General features: G+C 33.7%; 1 protein-coding gene across 1 annotated transcript in view; it reads left to right on the forward strand.

Moving 5' to 3' along the window:
* Positions 1–24,731, forward strand: part of LRP1B (LDL receptor related protein 1B) — a 2,023,931-nt gene that overhangs the window by 1,429,736 nt on the left and 569,464 nt on the right. The window contains exons 33-35 of the mRNA XM_058301027.2: positions 1,778–1,918; positions 7,012–7,137; positions 8,688–8,819. Coding sequence (XP_058157010.1) covers positions 1,778–1,918; positions 7,012–7,137; positions 8,688–8,819 — 399 coding nt within the window. The remainder of the gene's footprint in view (positions 1–1,777; positions 1,919–7,011; positions 7,138–8,687; positions 8,820–24,731) is intronic.

Consider the following 24,731-nt stretch of genomic DNA (forward strand, 5'->3'; position numbering starts at 1 on the left):
CTGAAATCAATGTTATCCAGAGTTCTATAGAGAGGGGTAGCTCCTATTCTTCAGTAGTCTGGTTCTATCACATTCAAGACTACAACTTTACCTATTTCCTTATTTTCTTATTTCCATACACATATCATATTTTAACAATGCTTATATATCACACTCATTCTTATGTTGTCATGGGCTTATTTCTCTCTGTGTATGAAAGAAATATGAAAGAAACAGAAGGGGAAACGTGTTCAGTCCACTTGACTGTTCTATGTACCCTTTAGTAAGGTTGGTGTTCTGAGGGAAGTAGTTGAAGTCTTTATCCCTGTTTTTCTTTTTTCACACGGAGCCTCTCTGCTCTTTGGTAAATTCATGGGTTCAAATAAAAACATAAGTGAATATGCTACTCAACTTCACCATCACAGTTTAGTTCCATATCTATACCAGAAGAGGGACAACACCACTCCTTCCATCCATGAAAAGAGGTACAATAGAGATGTGTTTAACTGTGTGGACTCTGAAATCAGTGCTTGGCTCAAAACCTGGGACCACCCTTAAATCTATGACAAACCCCCCAATGTTCTAAACTTTAAAATGAAATAATAATAATACTTACCTTATAGAATTATGAAGATTAGATGAACTTATCTATGTGCAGTGTTTAGAATTGTGCCTGGCACAAAATAAGATACAGAAAGGGTTAATTATTGTTGATGTCAGTATTATTATTATTGTTACTTGAAACTAGGCACTGGTTCAGTCAAAACATTCTGGCATTCTAGTGAACAAAATTGTATATCGAAAGTAGACTTCATTGTTTTACAGATAGAATTAAATGACCTACTTTAGCTTTTAGGTCAAAATTGGTTTGTGGTCTCAATTATTATTAATTAGATTCTTGTTGAAAAGTGTAAATTGTTCAAAACATTTGAAATTATGTACTTCTTTTTTATTATTGTTTACTTTAAACTTTTTTTTTAACTTTGAGAAGTTATGAGTTTACAAAATGATCATGCATGAAATACAGGATTCCCTTAAACTTTTTAATGCACTCACTATGGAATTTTGGGAACAACACGCATTTTAGAGATGGAAAGATCAAATATGTAAATTTTATTAAATTATTTAATCTCTTTGAATATCAAATTCTTCCCTGTGAAATGGGAACAGCAATGGTTTCTTTAATATTTTGCTATGGTTACTTGAAGTAATATAATAAGAAATGTATAATTCTCAGTAGAACACTGTTTTCTGGGTACTAGCACTCAATATGGGGTAAGTGTGTAAGTCAAAAATAAAACTTTGGAGAAATGGGCACAAACAGTGCAAGAGACACTTTAGGTTACAATAAGTGTGTAAAGAAACTAGTAATGGAGAACACCAATTGTTGAAACGTTGCATATTTTAAGCAAATAGAAATTTTGAGGATAATATCTGTAAGGATGTTTTAGGTGTGCTATTGGATTTTATCATTCACCTACGCATATAGTACAAAACTACTGTAATCATGTTTAAGTATTTAATGTTTCATATTAATTTGAAATATGGTTTTATTTATATCTCGTCTTAAAAAAAGAAAGGAAAGTTAAACTCAAAACTCCAGTTGGAGGTGGAGGAGAGAAATTTGAAAAAAAATAAAATGTCATGTGGTTTACCTTTTTTTAAAGTAAAAGTAATTTAATGTTTCGCTTAAAAACAGAGTTTGGAAATATAATAAAAGAAATCAGAAAGTATTATCGTTTCATAGCTACTTATTATTATTTAATAAGATGGTTCTTTTCTTTAATTATTTTTATAGATAAGAAACTGTGGTGGGCAGACCAAAATTTGGCTCAGCTGGGAACCTGCAACAAAAGAGATGGAAGAAACCCCACTGTTCTACGAAATAAGACTTCTGGGGTTGTTCATATGAAAGTGTATGATAAAGAAACTCAGCAAGGTAAACCACACTATAATGAATTCATGCTGCCTTTGAATATATAGTGTTCTCTCTTCTTGTATTATTTTCTCAATTCAACAATTGCAGTTTCCTATTCTTCTTCTAATGAAATACTGTGAAAGAAATGCCTTTACCATAAGGTGCATAATAAGATTTCAAAACATTAGTGAAGCTGCCTTGGAATCTTGATTTGTCAGGTTTTCGAAGGAGTTTTACCTAGTTCTTCATTTAAAAAAATAGAAGACTAAAAAAAAAATATCCCAGCCAAATATTTTGAGCCAAATACTGAATGAATGCCAAATACCAATACTGAATGAACTAGGGGACTTCAAATGGACTGTGTCAACATTAGAATTTCATATCTAAAAGCACTACATTATTTGGCTCTAAACATTTGCTTTTTTGTTTTTCTATCTTCAAATGGTGTGCAGTGAAATGGGGTGAGAGAACTAACAGATGGTTTATATAGGTGGACTTGTCACATTGCCCAAATGGCAATTAGATTTGAGATGCCAGCCAATGTAGCACCACACCTGCCAGTTCCTCTTAGTTTTTGTTCCATGATCCATGACATTAGCAAAAACTCCTTTTTTAAGAAAACTGTATTCTGCTTTCCTACTTGAATATCTGCCATAAACTCCTTAATCTTATATATATTTCTTCATAGGAAAACTAAGGTTTTGGGCACTAAGGAAAGGGAGTTTCATTTTAAGGATTCAGGGCATATAGACCAAAGCAGAGATGCATGGGAGTAAGAATAGAGAACTAAGAGGGTCACTCCTCACTTCTGAAGATAGGTTAAATGGGCAGGATTTATTGGTGAGACCCATTGCAACCCATGTTTATACTTTAGGAGACAAAACTGAGGCCAGATCCATGATTGGCCTTCCCTCTACAGGGAAATAAACTTTGTTTGGGAATCCTTCCTTGTCGGGAGTGTAAGGAAGCATACATTTTTCATGAAAAAGAAAATAATTTAAGGGAGAATAACACCTTTAAAAATCATCCAAACCACGGTTTCTTAACCTTTTTTGTTCCAAAGACCCCTTGGCCAGTCAGGTGGAAACCACAGACCCCTTCTCATAATGTAGTGGCAGATAGTTTCATGACACTGTACACTGGAGGTCAGAGAAAGTTAAGATAATAAGTTGTTTTTTTTTTCAATTCAAGCTCACAGACCCCTGGTTAAGAACCCCTGATCTAAAATGATTACTAGAGGGAAGTGGACGTGGCTCAACTGATAGAGTGTCCACCTACCATATGGAAGGGTCCAGGGTTCTATACCCAGGACCTCCTGACCCATGTGGTGAGCTGGCCCACACGCAGAGCTGCCGCATGCAAGGAGTGCCCTGCCCCACAAGGGTGTCCCCCACATAGAGGTGCCCCACGCACAAAGAGAGCCGCCCCATGTGCAAAAAACTACAGCCCGCCCAGGAGTGGTACCACACACACACATAGGAGAGCTGACACAGGAAGATGATGCAACAAAAAAGAGATGCATTTTCCCAGTGCCTCTGAGGGTGCAAGCGGGCATAGAAGAACACTTAGCAAATGGACGCAAGAAAGCAGACAACGGGGAGGACGGAAAGGGGAGAGAAATAAATCAAATAAATCTTAAATAAATAAATAAATAAATAAAGGATTACTAGACTACCATCATAATTGAGGAGACATCAACCCAAACTTTAATGCATAAATCTACATTTTTTTCTCTGACTTTTTTTGGGTCATTATCTGTATTAATGAACAAAGGTATCTTCTCTGGTATTTCAGTAATAGAACATTTTCTGTAACAAACTGCATAATTTTACAGGCACCCAAATCATGGGGAATAGATTAGGTAATTGGGAATAAAATACTGGTGTACAATATATAAAAAATGGTGAGGTTGTGCTATGGTAACTCTTAGTGCATAGCCTGTACTTCATGGGGTTCTATCTGACAAAACAGCACTGGAAAATATAAAAGCGTGGGAGAGAGGGATTGTATTTTCTAACAGGACATTTTAAAGTATTTTTCAAAATGTGAGCAATTATGTTCTTTGTTCCCAAACTGTAAATTAATATGTCAGTTTCCTCTGTGTACAGTTCCAAAGTTTCTGGGAAGGAAATTTTATTATGTTATACCTGGCCCACTTTGGTCTTAGCAGAATTTCCCTGATCTTTTAAGAATTAGCTCCTGTAGCTACAGTTGGATATTCTATGCATTATAAAAGTATTATCAAACTGGCAAGGACCATTTAGCACTTGGAAATCAGTAGTATAATATAACTAAGTTTAACATACAGTGAAAATACCTTTTTTACTAGAAGAATATGCTGATAAAAGCATCTGTATTAAAGGCAATCCCATTAGCAGAATTACTCCAGGTAGCTTAAAAGCTTCATTAGTATGAAATACGAGCAATTTAGGGATATTTAAGGTGTTAACATTGATACTTCTTTGGATTTCCAAGTTCAATTAACCACTTCATTTATCACCTTTGATGTAGATCACTGGAGAGTTGAGACTTCTCATCAGTCAAGTGGACTTTCTAGCTCCACTAGAGATTTGGGGCATGAGCTTTGAACATCAATAGCATTCCCAGTATTAAGCCAAGCTATTAGTTCTGATTTGACAGATAATCACTATTTAAACTTCAAAAAAGCATTTAGTTGTCCTACTTCATTCTGTATTCAATAGGCAAAGGTATTTATTTATTTAAATATTGGCTCATTTCATTATTTTTATTCTCTTTTTCACTCTCAATTAGAGAATAAACAAAAGATACATATAATGGGTATTGTTAGTATAAAACATACTAATTTTATTTCTTATTCAAAAACAAATGTAATATAAAGTATATAAAGTCCCAGCAGGCTCTGTTTTTCTTCTCTTTTCACATATTTTTTAATATTATCAAGGCTATATAACCCATCATTTTCTCTAACTTTTATAAATTCATTGTCTTACCTAATCCATTTTTCTTTATTTCTTCAATTCCCTTATTTTCCCTTAACTCCATTTATCATTTAATTCAAACTTTAGAGTCAAGTATCACCTGTTCAATCTCTTCCAGTCTTTCAGTCTTCAATTGGTAGTTAAAAAAAAAAAATCTTCACCTAAATCCACATCTCTACAGATTGGCATTGGGTTAATATACATTCATGTGCATTTTATAAAGGTAAATATATACATTGTTACTATGAAATTACTATAAATCTATAAATACAATAGTCTCTATTAAAATTATTTGAGATCTGAAATTTAATATAAGATTATAAGTCAGCTTGGGAAAATAAGAATGAGCTAAGTAATCTTCATTCATTTCTGTAGGAGATAAATATAATCATTTCAAAAGAACGCAACCTCAAATCCTAGTTTATAGTCCTATATAAGATGAAGTTTAGCATTGACTAAACTGGCAGCTATAGAAAATGTGCAGAGAAACCAGTCGATCACCTGATGAGAAATGCCCCAAGTTAAGAGTATTTCATACTTCAAAAATGTCAGAAATCTTTAAGGGTCCAATTGAACAAATAAAGCTCATCAAACTATCTTGAATTTAGGAGATGAAAAATAATGAGCTGCATTGTTATTTTGAATTTTCCATAGAGTACTATTGATATATAGCTTTCATCATGCTTGTAATTCTCACTGGGTTTACTGTATTTCATATCAGAGCTTAAACATCCTGTAAATGACATTGCATGTCTTAGAATAATAAAAATGTTGTAAAAACTGGATAATTAATGAACTTGCCAAGTAACAATGTAAATTACTTAATTTCATGCCATCAGTTTTAATTACCACATTGGGTCTAGTAAATTCAATGAAGCTTCTTTATACAATGTCTATTTATGCTTACCTGACTACTACTTGTCATTACTACTATATAGGAATAAGAATAGTTAATATACCAATTAACTAGATGACTCTTTTGGGTGTGCTTTAATATATTTTGGGAAAACTATGTTTCTAGGAATGGGAAATTTATTTCCTTGCTTTTAAAAAGTGATTAAGTCAGTTAATACATATGTCTTTTCTTTAATGACATATTTTTAGTTAAGTTAGTAATATAATTTAACAGCTATTTTTATAAGTAAAATTTTATTTAAGTATATCATTCATATATAAACATAACAATAAGTTTATAGTAAAAGTTGTGAATTTACAAAACAAACGTGCATATCATCATGCAAGGCTCCTATACATCACTCCACCACCAATCACTTGCATTATTGCAAAACATTTGTTACAAACTATGAAAGAGTAGTGTCAAAATATTACTACTAACTATAACCCATATCTTATATTTGGTGTATTTTCCCCCACCCCACTGATTATTAACACCTATGTTAGTGTTATATATTTATCATTCATGAGAGAACATTCTCTTATCTGTCCTTTTTATCACAGTCCATTTTCCACCATGATTCCCTGTGTTATACAGTCCCATGCCTTGTACAGTCCTTCAAAGTGTACACTCAGTGGCTCTCATTTTCATCAGAGTTGGGCTGTCATCACCTCCGTCAATTTTAGAACATATTCATTACTCCAGAAGGAAGAATCCCTCACCGTCTCGTTTCTCACAGAATTGAAATAATATCTTCTTGGAATTGCTGCAAAATATTATAATCTTACTGTTAACAATGTGCGTAGTTAACATTAGATTAATTGTAATTTTCCCATTAACAGCTATTGCTTATGATGCATTTGGATAAAGTATTCTTGCAAAAGAAGCAACTGTAGAGTTGAAATGAAATTTAGAAGACGAAAACAACTATTGGTTTCTGTGATTTTAAAATATTACAAAGAACTATCACAGTTTTCATGACAATTCAATTTTCTTGTGCTTTTCTGAAACTATGAATCTTTCTATGTATATTCATTGACTTGTTGGAAGGACAGAATACAATCATAATCTGGCTACTTCAAATTATTTGAGAAAATAAAGCATGCTACTAACAAGAGTGAAAAGCTGCATTAGGAAATCAATAATAGCATAAATAGTTGATCAAGTTATTGATAATGAATAAAACTTTTTTATGAATTTATGAATCTTCTTTTACCTTTTCTTTTCTTTTCTTCTTTCTTTTATTTTCTTCTATGCAGGCAGCAATTCCTGCCAACCAAATAATGGTGGATGTTCTCAGCTTTGTTTACCCACATCTGAAACTACCAGGACTTGCATGTGTACAGTGGGATATTATCTCCATAAGAATCGCATGTCATGTCAAGGTACAAGATCTTAGAAAATCTTAGCTTTGATGCATTTACTTTATCTGTCGTTATGCCATGCAGATTTTAGGCAACCAAAGTCCGCTGACAATTAGAAAAAAATATTACCTCATTATTAGTATGATGGTGCACTTCTTAGTCTCATGTGTAAGCTGTTACGTTATCTGAAATATTTAAAAAGAATGTTGTTCTTCCTTGTAAGAGTTCTGAATCTCTTAGCTATTTTCAGAAATTGCAGTTTATTTTCAAACCTTTACCCAAATGTACTAGAAATAATTCTTTAACAGGCAAAAATTGAAATAAAAAGCAGTGGTTGAGTAGTTGGATTTAATGTCCATATGAATGTATTTATGTTTACTTTCTTTCACTTATTTAAGGAAGGGAACCAGAGAGAATGTGAAGTCTCAGGTTAAATTAACTGAGAGAGAAGAGCACTTCAAAAGAGCTGGAACCTAGGAAATCGATCTCCTTGTTGCTTATTCCATAGAGTCTACTTCTATTAGCCTCAAAGAATGTTGATACAGAATTTCTATGCAGTGATCATAGCTTAATATTAATATTAAAAAATGCTCCAATTTTATATGAGAAATATGAATGATAGTATTGTTATTTTATTTTACTTCAGTTTATTATCATATATTTATGTGACACTTACTACATGCCAGGCACTGTTCCAAGCACCTTATACTTATTAACTCACTTAATCCTCAAAATAACACTGTGAGTTACATATATAATCATCTCCATTTTACAGATGAAGAAACTGAGGTTCAGAGAGATTAAGAAATTTGCCCAAGTCACCCAACTAGGAAATGGTGGAGACAGATTCAATCCTTGTTATTTTGGGTTTAATAAGAAAATTGTGTGTATATAACATTTCTAATATACATATATATTTTTATATATTTATTGTTATATATAGTATAAACAGTTTTATACATATATATACTTATTTTAGAATATGTTTTTGATGCTGGAAAATCATGATTTAATAGCAAAAATAAGCACTTGATATGTTTTTAGTGTTCAAAAGAAGTCTAGCTGCCTCTTAGGATCTAAGACATAGGAAAATGAGTAATGTAGTTAGAGAAGAAAATAGAGAAGAAAATATCTAAAATAAAAATGTATTATCATACTCAAACAAAGATACTTAGATTTTAGAGAAGAGGAGATGAATTTTGGTTGCGAGGCCAGTATTCCAAGAATTCCCTACTTCAGCATTTATGAAATTATAGTTTCCAAATCAATAACATCTTCATCACCTGGGATCTTTTTGGAAATGCTAATTATCAGACCCCACTAAATCAGAAATTCTGAGATAAGACCAGGCAATTTGTAATTTAACAAGTCCTTCATGAGAGTCTAATGCATAATCAAGTTTGAGAACCTCAACTCTCCCTACCTTTCAGCTAGGCAGAATGTGTAATGTAAAATCGAAGAAAAAAAAAGCTGAGAAAAAAATTATGAAAATAAATTAAGATTGTTAAAAGTAATATTAAATGAGATGTGTTTTAGTATTAAATATTTATTTATTTATTTTTCCAATTTAGGTATAGAATCATTTCTTATGTACTCTGTTAATGAGGGAATCAGGGGAATTCCTCTTGAACCAAGTGACAAAACAGAGGCTTTGATGCCTATATCAGGAACTTCATTTGCTGTGGGGATAGATTTCCATGCAGGTAAATAGTCTTTTATTCATAATTTATATATAATGCATTCACTTGATTAATTAAAATATTGGAAATACCTTTCTATCTGTATTCTGATAACCAAGATGAAAAATAAGACAGCAAATTAGAGGTGAATTTCTAAGTCTATTATAAATTTTTCTAAAGCATGATTTGGATGAAAAAATCAAGTAAAATTTCCCAGAAGTGTAAAATTTTAATAGCAAATGTGTTAATATGCCATGATTGTTTGGTTGCTTTTTATTTCTTTTGTTTTCAAATGACTCCTTTACTTTTATCTAGTATGTAAATATAAAGATAAGCATTTTGAACTAATAAATAGTTAAACATAATTGATTTCAAATAAATTCAGGATGTGATTATCTATTCTAATATAGGCAGCGGCAGATGAAATCCAAAGGATGGAAAAGTTATATGTGCTATGCCATTTTAATTACTTTTGAATACTGTGATTAAGTTTTCTGGCTGCTAAAACAAGTACTGTTCAGTGGGCTTAAATGACACAAATTTACTGGCTCATGTACTTGCATTAGGAGAAGTCCAAAATTGAGGCGTCATCAAAATGATGCTTTTTTCCAGGAGACCTTGGTGTTCTGTGGCTGACTGTCAGCAATCCTTAGGCCTTGGCTTTTCTGTCTCATGGCAGTGCACACCCCTGAGTCTTCTCCTTCCCCCTCTGGTTGTCTTCTCCGTTCTCTTCTGATTATACTGACTTCCAATTTCTGGCTGCTCCCTCACATTCTCTCTCTGTGTGGCCTTCCTTATTAGGCCTTCAGTAATAGAATAAAGAGCCTTCCTAATTCAGCGGGGCCATCCTTTACCTGGGGAACCTCACCAAAAGATCCTATTGACACTGGGCCCACATCCACGGTAATGGATTAAGATTAAGGCCTTGCTTTTCTAGGATTCATAGCTCCAAGTCACCACATACATTACGAATCATTTTGGAGTCAAATTTACTTTCCCTTTTTATATTTTAGCTGTGAAAGAAAGCAAATTGGATAATAACATTTTGCTGTTTGTAAGAGAAATAAAAAATACAATTTATTGGATAAAAGCTTTTTTTTAATACTAATTGCTAAATCCAGATATAGTATTTAAATTTATAATAACAAGTGTCTCCACCTCTCAACCTAACTAAACCATAAGCTACCTGGGTTAGTATTTTAGTGTTAGACATGTACATGTTTGTTCCCAGTGTTTTGCTATTTGTGAAGACTTAATTTTATCTAATGTCAAAAAACCTTTTTGCTTCATAATTTTAAAGAAAAAAAATCCTTAGCATCAGCATGTGGGCTCTAACAGTAAATTAATTTTATTCCCCCAGCTATAACAGATATCAGTTAATCATATGTTAATGAAATTCTAGGTGACAAATTAATGAGTAACTGAGAGACTTTACAAACTCTTCGAGGATGACTTTTTTAAAGTAAATTATTTCGCACCAACATTTAGAATCAAAAAGATAAGCTCCTACAATTTTTAAAGGGACTTTCCCAAAAGGAAATACATACAAATACAGCATACTTTATTGAACAGCTTGTTAATTTTTCCAAAACCACACTAATTTTGATTAAAAAGCTGTTTTTATTTTGGATGATAGGCTTATTATCCTTACATGCATAATCTACCCTGCCTCCTATTTACATGCATATTGTTCTTAAGAATTTTATCATATAGGATTTTCCAAGTCCAAAACTAAGAAAACATGAACTTCTTGAAAACATTTTATGTATGTATGCATATATTTTTATTAAGTACATAATTGTTTGTTTTAGGATCTCTCTTCTATGTATTCTACAACACATATTCTGTTCTTTTAAACACACCATAATGACTTTAGAAAGTATTTGACAAATTTCCATGAAGTAGAAATACTAAAATAAGCCATTTTTCCCCTTTGACGACCTAATTAGATCAAGAGTAAATCTCTTTCTCCTTAAAGTTAAACTGATTATTTTATGAGTTGAAATCATGTCTGGGGTTTATATAGACCCTGAAATGTTGAAGTTTAACATGAGTGTCATGGAAACATCAACAATTCATCTATTATAGAGGAAAATTTTATTTGTAGAGAATAGTACTGTCCCTGATTTGAAATGTCCAATGATCATTATTATCACAATTGTAGTTTTATCAAAGTATGTTTTTATTATTAGGAGTTACCTAGTGTTTTTTAAATATATAAGCTCAGTAACTTTGTTGAGTGAAGTTGCTTCAGGGAGAAAGGAAGGAAAATCACTGGATCTTGCCTGAAAGAGATAGAGAAAACAATCTTTGATGAGTCAAATCTCTTACCTTTTTTCTTACCATGACCTTCATGCTTCATCGGATTCCCAGGTCCTGCCTACATGAGTTCCCTTTGTAGGCATTCTATTTCCTCTTCCTCCATAATGACATTTATCTTAGGGACATAATCCTTACATTAGGGTCAACCAAAGATAAAGCTGAGAAAATGGAAGGGCAGAGTTACCTTTTATTCTAATTTAACAGGTCCCATCATAATGAGGTGACGTTGTGGAGAAGGAGCTTTGTTAAGTACGGTTATCATAAAAACAACAAGTTTTTTTTTTTATATTACTACAATTGTGCAGGGATAAATATTTCGTTAAAACCTGTATACTTCATAAAGATGAACAGATCTGAATCTTGTTGAGTTTGGTTCTAATGAATTAAAACTTTCTGCAGTGAAAGAATTTCTTTTGCCTGAAGAAGCAATTCTGGATACTGTCCACAGAAGGAAGAATACCCTGTGGCTAGATTTAAAATGTTCAAAGAATTTTATCACTTCACTGGAAAAGGTTCATTCCACTGGAAAAAAAAAAAAGAGCTTTGAAAATCCTTGCCTGCTGGGCCATATTCCTCCTGATGAATGAATACTGCATTTGCTGCTTTAAAAGACAAATTTCGGTTAGGTGAAAAGTCTTCAAAACAAAGCCCATCTTTCCACTTATTTTGTGTGATCATTAGTAAGCAGTGCTCTATTCAGACTCGCCCCTTTTGGTGGCATTTATGATATTTTCCATAATAAATAATAGGATGTTACTTAAGTAGAGGACATTCTACTAAGGAGATGATTCATTATCTGAAAATTTCAAGCTTACATTCTTTTTTCATCTCATATCTCTTTTATCCAAATTTGGGTCATCCAATTCAATGCAACAAACCTCGATTACTATCTACTAGGAGTAGAAGAGCAAAGCCAAATTCCTGTGGAAGATAAAGATAAACAAGGAATAGTTTCCTAGGTATTGCATGCATTGATTATCTGTAGAGCTTTTTTTCTTTTATATATATATATATATATATATATATATTTTTTTTTTTTTTTAAAGACAGGATCGAAGAATCATTATTTTTATTTCATTGTTTGGAACACACTATTAGGAATTTTCTCATGCCATTTTACACCATCATATAGTGAACTGTCTAGTTAGATAATAAAAATACTGAAGGAGAAAATGTGACAAAATATCTTTGCCACATTTCCACATAAATAACTTTGTCACCTATTTACGTGAAAGAACCTCTCCTTATAATCCCACAAAATGTGCATATATCTTTTAATATTAGAGCTGGAAGGAACGTTTGATACGATTCAGTAGGATTCCCACAGATATGGAAACTGGAAACCAGAGAGATTAAGGGCTATATCCAAATGGAGTATCCTACTCCCAGTTCTTTCTATTGTAAAATCTTGCATTTGTAACCACTGAAACAATATGTTACTTAGACCACTGTAGCATAACTTGATGAAAATGCATTGAACTTCTGCAAGTTTGTGCTGGCTGAAAAATGTGTTTTATTTTGATTTACATACAAAATTGTGTGACTTTAAACACCAATTTAATAATTGAAGCAAGTGACATGAATGTGGAGAGCCTCTTTTTTCCTTTGCTTGGAGGCTTATAAAAACCAGCTATTTACAAAATTTTCTAGTAATCACGTTGTCACCAACCAAGGCCACAGAAGAATTATAGAAAGAATTCTTCTTATGTCAGTAGCAGCAATAGCTTAAGAAATATAATACTATTGCTTTGGGACATTTTTTCAATTTTATGAAAACCATTTCTTTGGCTACAGTGAATTTTTAGGACTGGTTCAATTTCTTCTTGTTTTGTGACAGTAAGCCAATACTACTTTGTGTTGTCATTTCAAACTTGCTTCAAAGACTATATTTTCAAATCATGTGAACAGCTGGGATGTTTTGTCGATGGTCAAACTCAGTAAATCTTTCAAGATAAAAAGTCCTGATTACCACAAGAAAAAAAACTTTTCAACATCTCAGAGACAAATACATACATTTGCATCCCAGAAGGCATTATAGGTTGAACAAACTATTGCAAATAACTCACAGATCTTTTTTGGATACTTTCAGGACCTAAAACACTTTAAAAAAAATATATTTCTTTTAAGCATCCCAATTCTTCAGTAGGTTGCCTGAAACGAAAAGCCCCAGATGTAAAATGACCTACAAGGTCCATCTTTACTACTAAAGTCTACTAAAATCACCTAACTCATTTGGGGTCTATAGTATTCTCTCTGTTACTGAGACTTGTTTTCCCAAGTCTCATGAACCTTCCTACTACTTGTGAAACTTCCTCTTTCTCGGACCTCCTCAGATTAAAGAAAGGTCCCAACAGCAGCTTTAGATTAATTCTAATCGACACATAAAGTATGTCGAATCTGAATTTTGGCACTTTTCTGTCTTTTTCTCTTGCTTGAGTCATTCTGTGGTTCCATGCTTTCTTTGAAGTTTCTCAGAATTCTTTTCAATAGAACTATATTCACACCTGATACTATACTGTCTCTCTTTCCTTTTCCTTATCATAACTGATGTATTGAGAAACCTATTCTCATGCAGGTTAGTTATAGTAATCCTAAGTAAATTATTTAATTAGCTGCTATGAGATTGAAAAGTATGTTTGAACAGAGTGCAGTATCTTAACCCAAAGCTGTAAATTCAATTAAAGCAACAGTAAAAATATGTGAGTAAAGTACATTTAAGGGCAAGTCAGTCTTTGGATATCTTTCAAATTAATCCACACTCTGACTCTTAGACAGAAGGTTGGCACTTGTTTATTCCCAGAAATCCTATTCTGGATATGCAAATAGGTAAGACAATATTATAGAGTTCTCCTTTAATTTTCCTTTAGTTTAGGTACATTGACACTGTTGTTATTTTTAAGTATAAACTTTAACTGCGAAAGTAATTTTTTTTCTTTTTAAGAAAACTAAGGATATCAGTCCATTTGTCTTTTTGACACCTTTTATTCTTTTTTTTTTAAATTAACACATACGATTCAGCTTCAGAGATTTTTGGCTATTATGTTTTTTTGTGTGTTTTTTGTGTTTTTTTTTAATTAGAGAAATTGTGGGTTTACAGAAAATCAAGCATAAAATACATAGTTCCCATATATCACCCTATTTTTAATACCTTGCATTAGTGTGGTACTTTGGCTATCAGTTTTTAATCAAGTAGAAATTGTTCTGGTAAATTAAGAAACAGGGAAGTGATGTATTTGATTTTTAGACTGGTCATAAACCATGTATCTTTAATTCCATTTTATCATTTGGCCTTATTCTTATCCTGGGGCAGTGAATAGTAAGTGTATTCTTTTGGGGGAATAGAAAAACTAATTATTTCTATGAATTTCTTTGCACTTTTAGAACAGAGCCTTGACTAGAATAGGAAGCCTGGAAATAGGTGGAATTAAGCATCCATACAAGGGTTAGGAAGAGGGAAATTTGGAAAAGGAAAAATTAAAACAATAATAACAACAAAAACCTTTAATACTTATTAAGCACTTACTATGTTATAGAAATGAGAGTAGAATAATTTATATATTTATATCATTTAATCCATTATAGTAATCCATTTGAGAAAGTTGATATTTTCATTTTAACAATGAAGAAACTGGACTATGAAGTGAGACATGAATGCATGGGGAGTTGGTTACTTTGGGATGCCAAAATCAAATTCTGCATTCAAGATTTGCTTTGGGGGATTTGCCCTTAAGATTGACATAAAACATAAATTGAATAACTAGTAGTGAAGCAATCAAAATTAGATCCCTGAAAGTTTCATAATGAGAATTTTAACACTCCTGCAAGTATGATTAGGAAAGATAATTGACAGTCATTGTTAGGGCCAGGGTTAGAGAAAATGGTGATAATATGGTTGCCAAGTATAGAACTGTCGCTACCAAACTGAGAGACAGATGACTAAAACTACAGTATTGACTAAGAGGAGGTCATCCTCATCATCGTCATCATCATGCTCATCTTCATCAGCAGAAAAAGGAAGAGAAGAATGAGAAAAAGAAAACTTTATTCTACTATGTTTGCCTTAATTATCTACTGCTGTGTAACAATACCCCAAAATTTATCAAATTAAAGCAACAGACACTTATTATCTCATAGTTTCTCTGGTGCAGGAATCCAGGCATACCTTACTTAGCTGCATCTTCTGCTTCCAGTTTTCTCACAAGGCTGCAATTAAGGTGTCAGCTAGAGTTGTATGGTCTGAAGTTTCACCTGGGAAAGCTCCACTTCCCAGCTCCTTCAGGGGTTGTTGGAAGGATTCAGTTCCTTGTGAGCTGTTGGCCAGGGAACTTCAGATCCTCACTGATTATTGACAGTTCTTTGTCACATGGACCTCTGTGTAGCACAGCACACGAAAAGGCAGCTGTCTTCCCTTGGAGCTGCAATTTTTTTACCAGTATCTAGAAAAGTCTCCATGTAACAGTAACTTGCACTAAAGCTGTCATTTACTGACAGCTCTTCAGCACAAAGAGGAAAGCTTTTCCAAGGAATTGCTTATAGTTGTCTAGGATTGCCTGGGAGATAAAAAGGTGCATGACACCAACAGAATTATTAGAGTAGTTACTTTCTAATTATCACTGGGGCAGGCTGAGTGTTGAATGATGCTCATTGTGCTTAGAATGAGTTCTAGTATTGCCTCAAGTGCCCTGGTCCTGTGTTTTGTGACCAGGAAGGGAACTTCAGAGGACCTAATAAGAATCTCCAATCCTTTATGTTCACAAACATGCACAAAGTCATTGATGTAAATCTTGTTCTAAGGATAATGTGACATGTCCTGTGGTTCACTATGGGTAAAGAATTTTGCCAGTGAGCTCACTTAAGGCTATATTTGAAAAAAACACAAAACAATTATTTAGTCTAGAAATATAAATGTGTTTTACTTAGTTTTATGGAGGATTAAATGAGAGGAGGTAGATGTAAACTAATATAGGAAAAAACTCCAATGAAACCTGAAATGGAAATTTTCAGTCTCTAAAATATTAGAAAAAATTGCTCAAGGGGTTTGAATCTTTGGCCCTGGAATATGTTAAAGAGTTTAGATAAATCACCTCTTCTGAATAATGAGTTCTCTGTGTCTCTTTCAGCTTTTTTACTATTCAACTTCCACTATTAGGACATATATTTTCATTTCTCCTCTGTATACACCTAGGAGTGAACTTGATGGATCTTATTGTTTTAACTCTATATTTAATCTTTTGAGGAACTGCCAGACTATTTTCCAAAGAAATTGAAATATTTGTATTCCTACCAGTAGTATATAAGGGTTCCAGTTTCTCCATGCCCTCACCAAGAATTGTTTTTATCTGTCTTTTTGATTACAGCCATATCTAGTATGTGTTTGAAGTGGTATCTCACTGTGATTTTGATTTACATGTTTCTGATTCCTAATGATGAGCACCTTTCATATGCTTATTGGCCATTTATATATCTTTGGAGAAATGTCTATTCATGTACTTTGTCCATTTTTTAAATTGTTTTTAAAACAAAATTTGTCTTTTAATATTGAATTGCTAGAGTTCTTTATTTACATTCTAGATAAAATTCCCTTTTCATTTACTTTTTTTTTTTCCATTCTGGAGATTGTCTTATTTTTTTGAGGAGACTTTTGAATCAAAAATATTTTAAATTTTGATGAAGTCCAGTTTTTTTTGGTTGCTTCTGCTTTCAGTGTCATATCAAAAAACCATCACATAAGCCAAGGACACAAAGGTTTACACGTTTTTCTCTAAAAAATTTTTTAGTTTTAAATCTTATATTTATATAAAAAGAAATATCATCCTTTATAGAATCAGCACTAAAACATAACTTTTTAAATTGTTTTTATTTCCCATAATCAGATTTAGTAGAGTTCTATCCATTCAGTGGGTATTTAGTGTTCTTAACTAACAGAATTCTTTTCCCTTCAGACTAATAGATGCTATGTTTAATAAATCTCTCCTCCTTCTACCAGCACTACTGTAGGTAATACCTCCTATACGGATATTAGTTTATTCTGTTTTATTCAGTCATGATTTCCCTTAGACCTCCATAATGGTGGCAACCACAATTATAAAAATAATACAGAAATGAAAAATAAATCTAAGGGACTAGCATCAAGGATACATGGGTTAGACTTTTTTTCTCCAAGGAGAGAATCTCTTTTCATCCACAAACTCAGAAAATCAAAGTTGGATTCTATTAAGGGAGACGCTTTCTTCTTCTCAAAAGGGGGTTTAAATATCTCTTACGTGTATGTGGCCATTGTTTCAGAGGTAGCTTGAAACCAGGGGATCATGAATCAATTTCTTGGAGCATTAATTGTATTCGAAGTTTCACAGGAAAAAATTAGTTCTTAAAATGTTATTTTTATATTTAAATAAATTAATCTATCAAGGGATGGCATTTTATATGAATTTAAAGGTAATATTTTACTTTAAGTTGCCCCAAAAAACATGTTGGAAAAGTTTGAGAATTTCTATGGTCATCATGTGAAAGATTTTGGGACTCTTTAATTTTTTCAAATGTGAAAACCAAATATTATTTACATTGCTGTAGCCCACTTCTTTTTCTACATATTTTATAAAAATTCTGATTATACAAAGTACACATCTAAATATACTGACTGTGTAGATTAATGTTACAGTTTTACATTCAGGTCACAGGTGGATATCTGGAATGGTTCCTGGTGACCTAGAAAATATGCCCATCCAAAATGACTTTTCAGGCACCCAAGATATTAAAGTCTTTGCATATTTACAGTCACATTTTAGGGATCTTTGAGAAATTCAATCTGGCAATTCCTCTCATGTTTGTGTCATTTTCCTTTGGTGTGGAATAATTAAATCACATGAAATGCAGTAGTAAAAGACACATTCATGTCACAGTAGACAATGAGTTACCTTTAAGCTTTAACCTCTTAGGATTTAATTTTTCCAAGTGGTAAAATAGCAGATAACTCTCTTAGAAAAAAAGGGTAACAGCTGGTGTCCATGCTTTGTTTAGTTAACTTTCCTATACTAGAGATCATTTACTTATTCAAAGCAATCATAAAACATTTTGCCTATATAAATGCACTTTATGAATACATAGTAACATCAAAATAACTCATTATGCATAAAAAATATAAGATTGAAATCAGAATAGGCTGACATTTATACATCTGTTTAGAGTTAAATTCTTTCCATTTGGCCTTAGGGTCAATTTCCATGTCTTGTTTCATTGTGCTCCATGTGTGGTCTGCTAGATTTCCAGGTAGGCTAGTTTTGTGTTAAAGAGAATTTTCTACTGCTATTATTGATATTTATATACTAGTCAGTGTAAGTGTGGGTCATCAGAACCAAGGATGGCCATGAATGAAACTGTAATATTATTGTGACTTAAAATTTTATATGGATTGATAATATAGTGGAAAAAATATATTGATCTACATAAAGACTTCTTTAAATTCTAGCAATAGTAATATATCGCCATCTCTTGATATCACATCTGGTGTTCAAAATGTAAATGAGCCATGATAATAATTATGTTGTTAAACAGAAAGATTAAATGGTATGGAACAATCAACTTGCCCTATGTCCTGGAAATTGCACACTTTGAAAATAGTCTTCCATTTGCAATAACACAAACCACTTAAAAATGTGATCATTTGCTGATTTAGATGCACTTTATTCTTCCAGGGTTACAAATTCCCTGAAGTTCTCTTTTACCCCAATGTGTTAACATTATGTTAGCTGTTTCAGTTCAGCTTGAAGCTTTTCTTGTTTCCTTTCAATCAGAGACTCATTGAACTTTATAAAATGAAAGAGATGTCAGAGCTTATATCCCCAAATCTGATCATTTTTCAAATAAGACGAAGATTGTGGCAAATTATTTTTCCAAAGGTGGTTTTTCAATATCTCCCACCCCATATTGCTCAACTGATCTGTAAACTAATCATACATAAAAAACAGGATTTCCATATACCATCCCACCACCAACACCTTACATTTGTGTGGAACATTTACTACAACTGATGAGAGCACTTTTTTATAATTATTCTAATTTTTATAATAGTACAATTACTATTTCCTTTGTTACAATTGGTAAAAATTATCAAAATAGTAGTTTTAACCACAGTCCATAATTAACATTAGATTTACTTTTCTATATACAACCCTCTTATTGACACCTTGTTTTAGTATCATTCATTAATTACAATTCATGAAAAAATTTTTATACTTGTATTATAAACTATACACCATTGTCTATAATAGGGTTCACTGTGTTATACAGTCCTATGCTTTATCTTTTAATTTTTATTCTGGTAACATATATGACCTAAAGTTTCACCTTTTAACCACAATCACCTATATAATTCAATGCTTTTAATTACATGCACAGTAATGTGCTACCATCACTACCATTCGTTTCCAAACCTTTACAATCAACCTAAATAGAAATTCTGTTCAAATTAAGCCTCAACTGCACATTCCCTAACTCCAATCTATGCCCTGGTAATCTGTTTTCTAAACTCTACCTCTATGAGTCTGCTAATTATAACTAGTTCATATCAGTGAGATCATGCAGTATTTATCTTTTTGTTTCTGGCTTATTTCACTTAGCATAATGTCCTCAAGGATGATCCATGTTATTGTGTGCATTAGGACTTCATTAATTTTTTTTATCTGAAAATCTCTTTATTTCTCATTCATTTTTTTAATTGAAATATATCATTCATACATGAACACACATAAACAATAAGTGTATTGTAACGATTGTGAACTTACAAAATAAACATACATAACATCACACAGGGTTCTCATACGTCCCCCTCCATGAACTCTTTGCATTGGTGTGAAACATTTGTTACAAACTATGCAAGAGCATTGTCAAAATATTACTACCAATTATATTCCTTAATTTACATTTGGTGTATTTTTCCCCCAACCCATAGTATTTTTTTTAAGTGTATTTTTGTTGCGGATATTGTGAACTTGCAAAACAATCATACAGATGTGTAGATTTCCCATACAACTCCACACCCTGGTGGAACACTTGTTACAGATTATGAGATAATATCACCAGACTGTTACCACCAATCATGGTCCATAGCATACATCTGTCACACTTTTTCCATACACTTCCATTATCAACACAGTATAATTTGGCATTAATGCAAGAATATTATAGTATTGCTGTTAACCACAGTCTATAGATCACACCAATTGTAATTTTCCCATATTTCTCCATTTTCCCATCACTCTGCAATAGTGATGTACATCTGCTCTAGCTAACAGAAGGACTCTCTTGCATTTGTACCCTTAACCACGATTCTCAACCGCCTCTGGGTCACTGTGTTATTCAGTCCCTAGATTATTCTTTAGCTTTCTTCCCATTGACATTTACTTCCCTAGATTATCTTTTTCAATTACAATTCCATTTATAAACCAGTTGCTACTCACTATATATGTTACTATCAACTCTATCCATCTCCACACTTTTACAGTCCAGTTAATTAAAACTTCTACATACATTAAACATCCATAGTTCTCCTTAACTCTCCTCTTATCTCCTTATAACCTATACTCATTACTCTTTATGGCTTAATAATATTCCACTCTGTGAATATACCATATTTTGTTTTTACATTTACCTGTTGATGGACACCTGGGTTGCTCCTATCTTTTAGCAATTGTGAATAATTGAATAATGCCACCCTAAACATTGATTTAAAAATATTTGTTTGAGTTCTTGCTTTCTGTTCCTCTGGGAACTGAAATGATTTAGTAGCAGGATTGTCAGGTCATATGGTAATGCCATACTTAGCTTCCTGAGAAACTGCCAAGCTGTCTTCCACATTGGCTGCACCATTTTATATTCCCAAAAGCAATGAGTGAGTGTTCTTATTTCTCCCCATCCTCTCCAAAACCTTTAGTTTTTTTATTAATAGTTGCCATAATAGTGGATTTAAAATGATATCTTATTATAGTTATGATTTGCATTTCCTTAATAGCTAGTGAAGTTGAATGTCTTTTAGTGTGCTTTTTAAGTCTTTTGTATATCCTTTTTGAAGAAATATCTATTTAAGACTTTTGCTCCTTTTTTTAATTGGGTTTTCTTTTTATTATTGAGTTGTAGGATATCTTTATATATTCTAGATATTAAACTCTTATCATTATTAGGAAGTAAATTCAGCAATATTTAAACACAACAGAACTGCTAAACTTGCTAGCCTATTTATTTCCGGGAAACATAACCTAGGGAGAACCCAGGTTAGTGAGATGGAAAGAAAAAAGGAACAACTTTTATTGCTAAGGAAAGCTGTTCTGGAGAGGTGTTATGGTGAGCTCAGTCTGTTACTAAGACAATAGTGAGATAGCTTATATGTTTCACTTATTAATGTCTGGTTAAACGACCATCTATCAAATGGCATGTTCACAGCATTAGCAAAACAAAGAATTTAACCTTTTTCATAAGATCAGAAGTAGAACTACCTTTTGCCTTTCTGTTTTTGGGCCTTTCAACACTGGGAGCACAAACACCACCCAAATTCCTGTCATGGTGGCAATTAATAAAGACATCTGTCCGTTCATTAAAAAAAAAATTGTAACAATTTACAACACACCAAAAAACCCCAGAAGACAGGGAAAAACAAACAAACCAACAACAGCAACAACATGGAGGGTGGGATAGAGGTGGAGGGTTTTACTTTAAGAAGATATGAGTAAATTTGGAGCCAAGGAAATTTGTTTCCAGAATATTTTTCCTAGATAATGCAGTGGTCAAGGAATATGAACATAATTGCATTTTCCTCAAAGTTCCTTGGAGATTGGAAGGCATTAAACCAGAATTGCAATCAATAGGAATTAGGGAATGTTTTACATATATATATATATATATATATATATATATATATATATATATATATATATATGTGAACATTTTTTGTAAGAAAAAATGGTTGCAACTAACTTTTTCCAAAGTGTACTATGCATAATTTTTACTATGTTTATTTTTAATGAAAGATGACATGTATTTGCACAAAAACTCTTAGGCATATTAAGTTATTATAAACTGAAATAAATTTTTTAAAAATCCTTATCAGATATGTGGTTTCAAAATATTTTCTCCCATTAACTAGGTTGTTTTTCACTTTTGTTACATCTTTTTGATCCACAAATTTTTAAATTTTGAGGGGACTTCGTTTATCTATTTTTTTCTTTCATTGCTGTTTTTTTGGGTATAAAGTCTGAGAAAAAATTGCCTAACACAAGATCCTGAAGAGGCTTCCCTACAATGTCTTCTAGGAATTTCATAGTCCTGTCTCCTATATTTTAGTCTTTGATCCATTTTGAGTTAATTTTTGTATATAGCATGAGATAGGAGTCATCTTTCATTGTTTTGCCTATGGATATCCAGTTCTCCCAGCACCATTATTTATTGAGTAGACTTGGCAGCATTGTCAAAAATCGATTATTCAGGACAACCAGCAAGATGGCAGTGGACTAAGGAGCTCCTAGAGTCATTCCTGCTACAGGGCAGTTAGTAAACACCTAGAGCTATCTGGAGCTAGCTGAAGCATGTTTGGGGACTCCAGGAGACCAGAAGAGCATCCTGCCCCATCCTCAAGGGAAAGAAAGGAAGAGACTGCCCATCTGCAGAGAAGACTCATAAGTAGAGTGTTCCATGCCATGAAGGCTGGTGTCCATTCTCCACTGGAGGCACAAGGCACCTCAGGAGCTGTTCCAGTGCTGGCATTGAAAGCTCCACTTCCCAAAAACAGGGGTGGATGAGACAGTTGGGCACTGGATGAGTAAATTCAGTGGGCTAAACTATAATCCTAAAAACAGCTAAAGTTTCAGCCTGTCCAAGTCAGAAAGAGGCTAATAGCCACCATCTTAACTCTACACCTGGCATGAGAGGAAGCAGGGCAGACTGAAAATCACAGTGCTGGTGGGGACTGGCTTCTTTCCATCCAGATCAGATTGCAGTTCTGTCCTAGGCCCACCTCCGGCAGGGAGGAAGTTGGGGGGACCTGTACCAGCCTCTCCGGGAAATTACCAGCCAAGCCTCAGAGGCTGGTGGTTATTCTACTTTGGCAGTGCAAGCCGCCCTAGGAGCTATTCTGTGGCTGGAATTAGAAGCTCCATTTTGCAAAAATGGGAGGAGGAGATGGCTGGCAACTTATTTTGGCTACTGATTAGTTGACTTGGATGGCTAAGGTATAATCCTAGGAAAAGCTAGGGTGTGAATCTGTCTGGGTCAGAAAGAGCCTGCTGGCCACCATTTTGACTCTGCACCCAGCATGAGGAGAAGCAGGGCTAACCCAAAATCACAATGATGGTAGAAACTGGTTTCATTTATCTAGATTGACCTGCAGCCTTAGGCAAAGCTTCAGCCCCACCTCTGGCAAGAAGGAAGCTGGTGGGCCATGCATCAACCTAGGCATGTAACTGCAGGCACCTTTGGCTGGCACAGACTGAATAACCGGAAATCTACTGGGGCAACTGTGGTCATCTTGGGCCCTCAGTACATAGATTGATGCCCACACCTACAGCTCCATCCCCGCCTCAGGTACGGGAGAAAGGGGCGTGAAGCTTCATCAGTATCTCTGGGAAGCTATAGTCTAGGCCTGTATGACTTGGATTATTCCACACAGCTATGAATCTGTCCCTACCCCTGCCAAAGGAGAAAGTTGGGAAAATCTTCATCTGTGCCTGGGACAATGAGGGCAGCTTGAGCCTCCACAGCTTATAGTAAGTACCAACTACATCCTGGGCTCCTACTGCACAACCAGCAAGCAGAAAGGGCAGGAAGCCCTAAACTTAAGAGAAAAACTGTACCCAGAATAAATACTCTAGTAAACCAGATGCCAAGCCATCAAGAAATAATTACAATCCACGCCAAGAAAGAGGAAGATATTGCCCAATTAAAGGAACAAGAAAAGCCTTTAGATGACATAAAGGAGTTAAGACAACTAATCATAGATGTTCAAACAAATCTCCTTAATAAATTCAAAGAGATGGCCAGAGAGATTAAGGATATTAAGAAGACAACAAATGAACAAAAAGAATTTGAAAGCATATCTAGAAAAATAGCACATCTTATGGGAATGAAAGGTGCAATAAATGAAATTAAGGACAGCGGACTTGGCCCAGTGGTTAGGGTGTCCACCTACCACATGGGAGGTCCGTGGTTCAAACCCTGGGTCTCCTTGACCTGTGTGCAGTTGGCCCATGCACAGTGCTGATGCACGCAAGGAGTCCTGTGCCACACAGGGGTGTCCCCCGCGTAGGGGAGCTCCACGTGCAAGGAGTGTGCCCTGTAAGTAGAGCTGCCCAGCATGAAAGAAAGTGCAGCCTGCCCAGGAATGGTGCCGCCCACATGGAGAGCTGACACAACAAGATGATGCAACCAAAAGAAACACAGATTCCTGTGCCGCTGACAACAACAGAAGCGGACAAAGAAGACTCAGCAAATAGACACAGAGAACAGACAACCAGGGTTGGGCGGGGGAGGAGAGAGAAATAAATAAATAAATAAAATCTAAAAAACATAAATAAAAATAAATGATATTTTAAAAAAACATTGGAATCATAACATATAAGGAATACCCAATAA

The sequence above is a fragment of the Dasypus novemcinctus genome, chromosome 7 (genome assembly GCF_030445035.2).
Source record: "Dasypus novemcinctus isolate mDasNov1 chromosome 7, mDasNov1.1.hap2, whole genome shotgun sequence".
Lineage (NCBI taxonomy): Eukaryota > Metazoa > Chordata > Mammalia > Cingulata > Dasypodidae > Dasypus > Dasypus novemcinctus.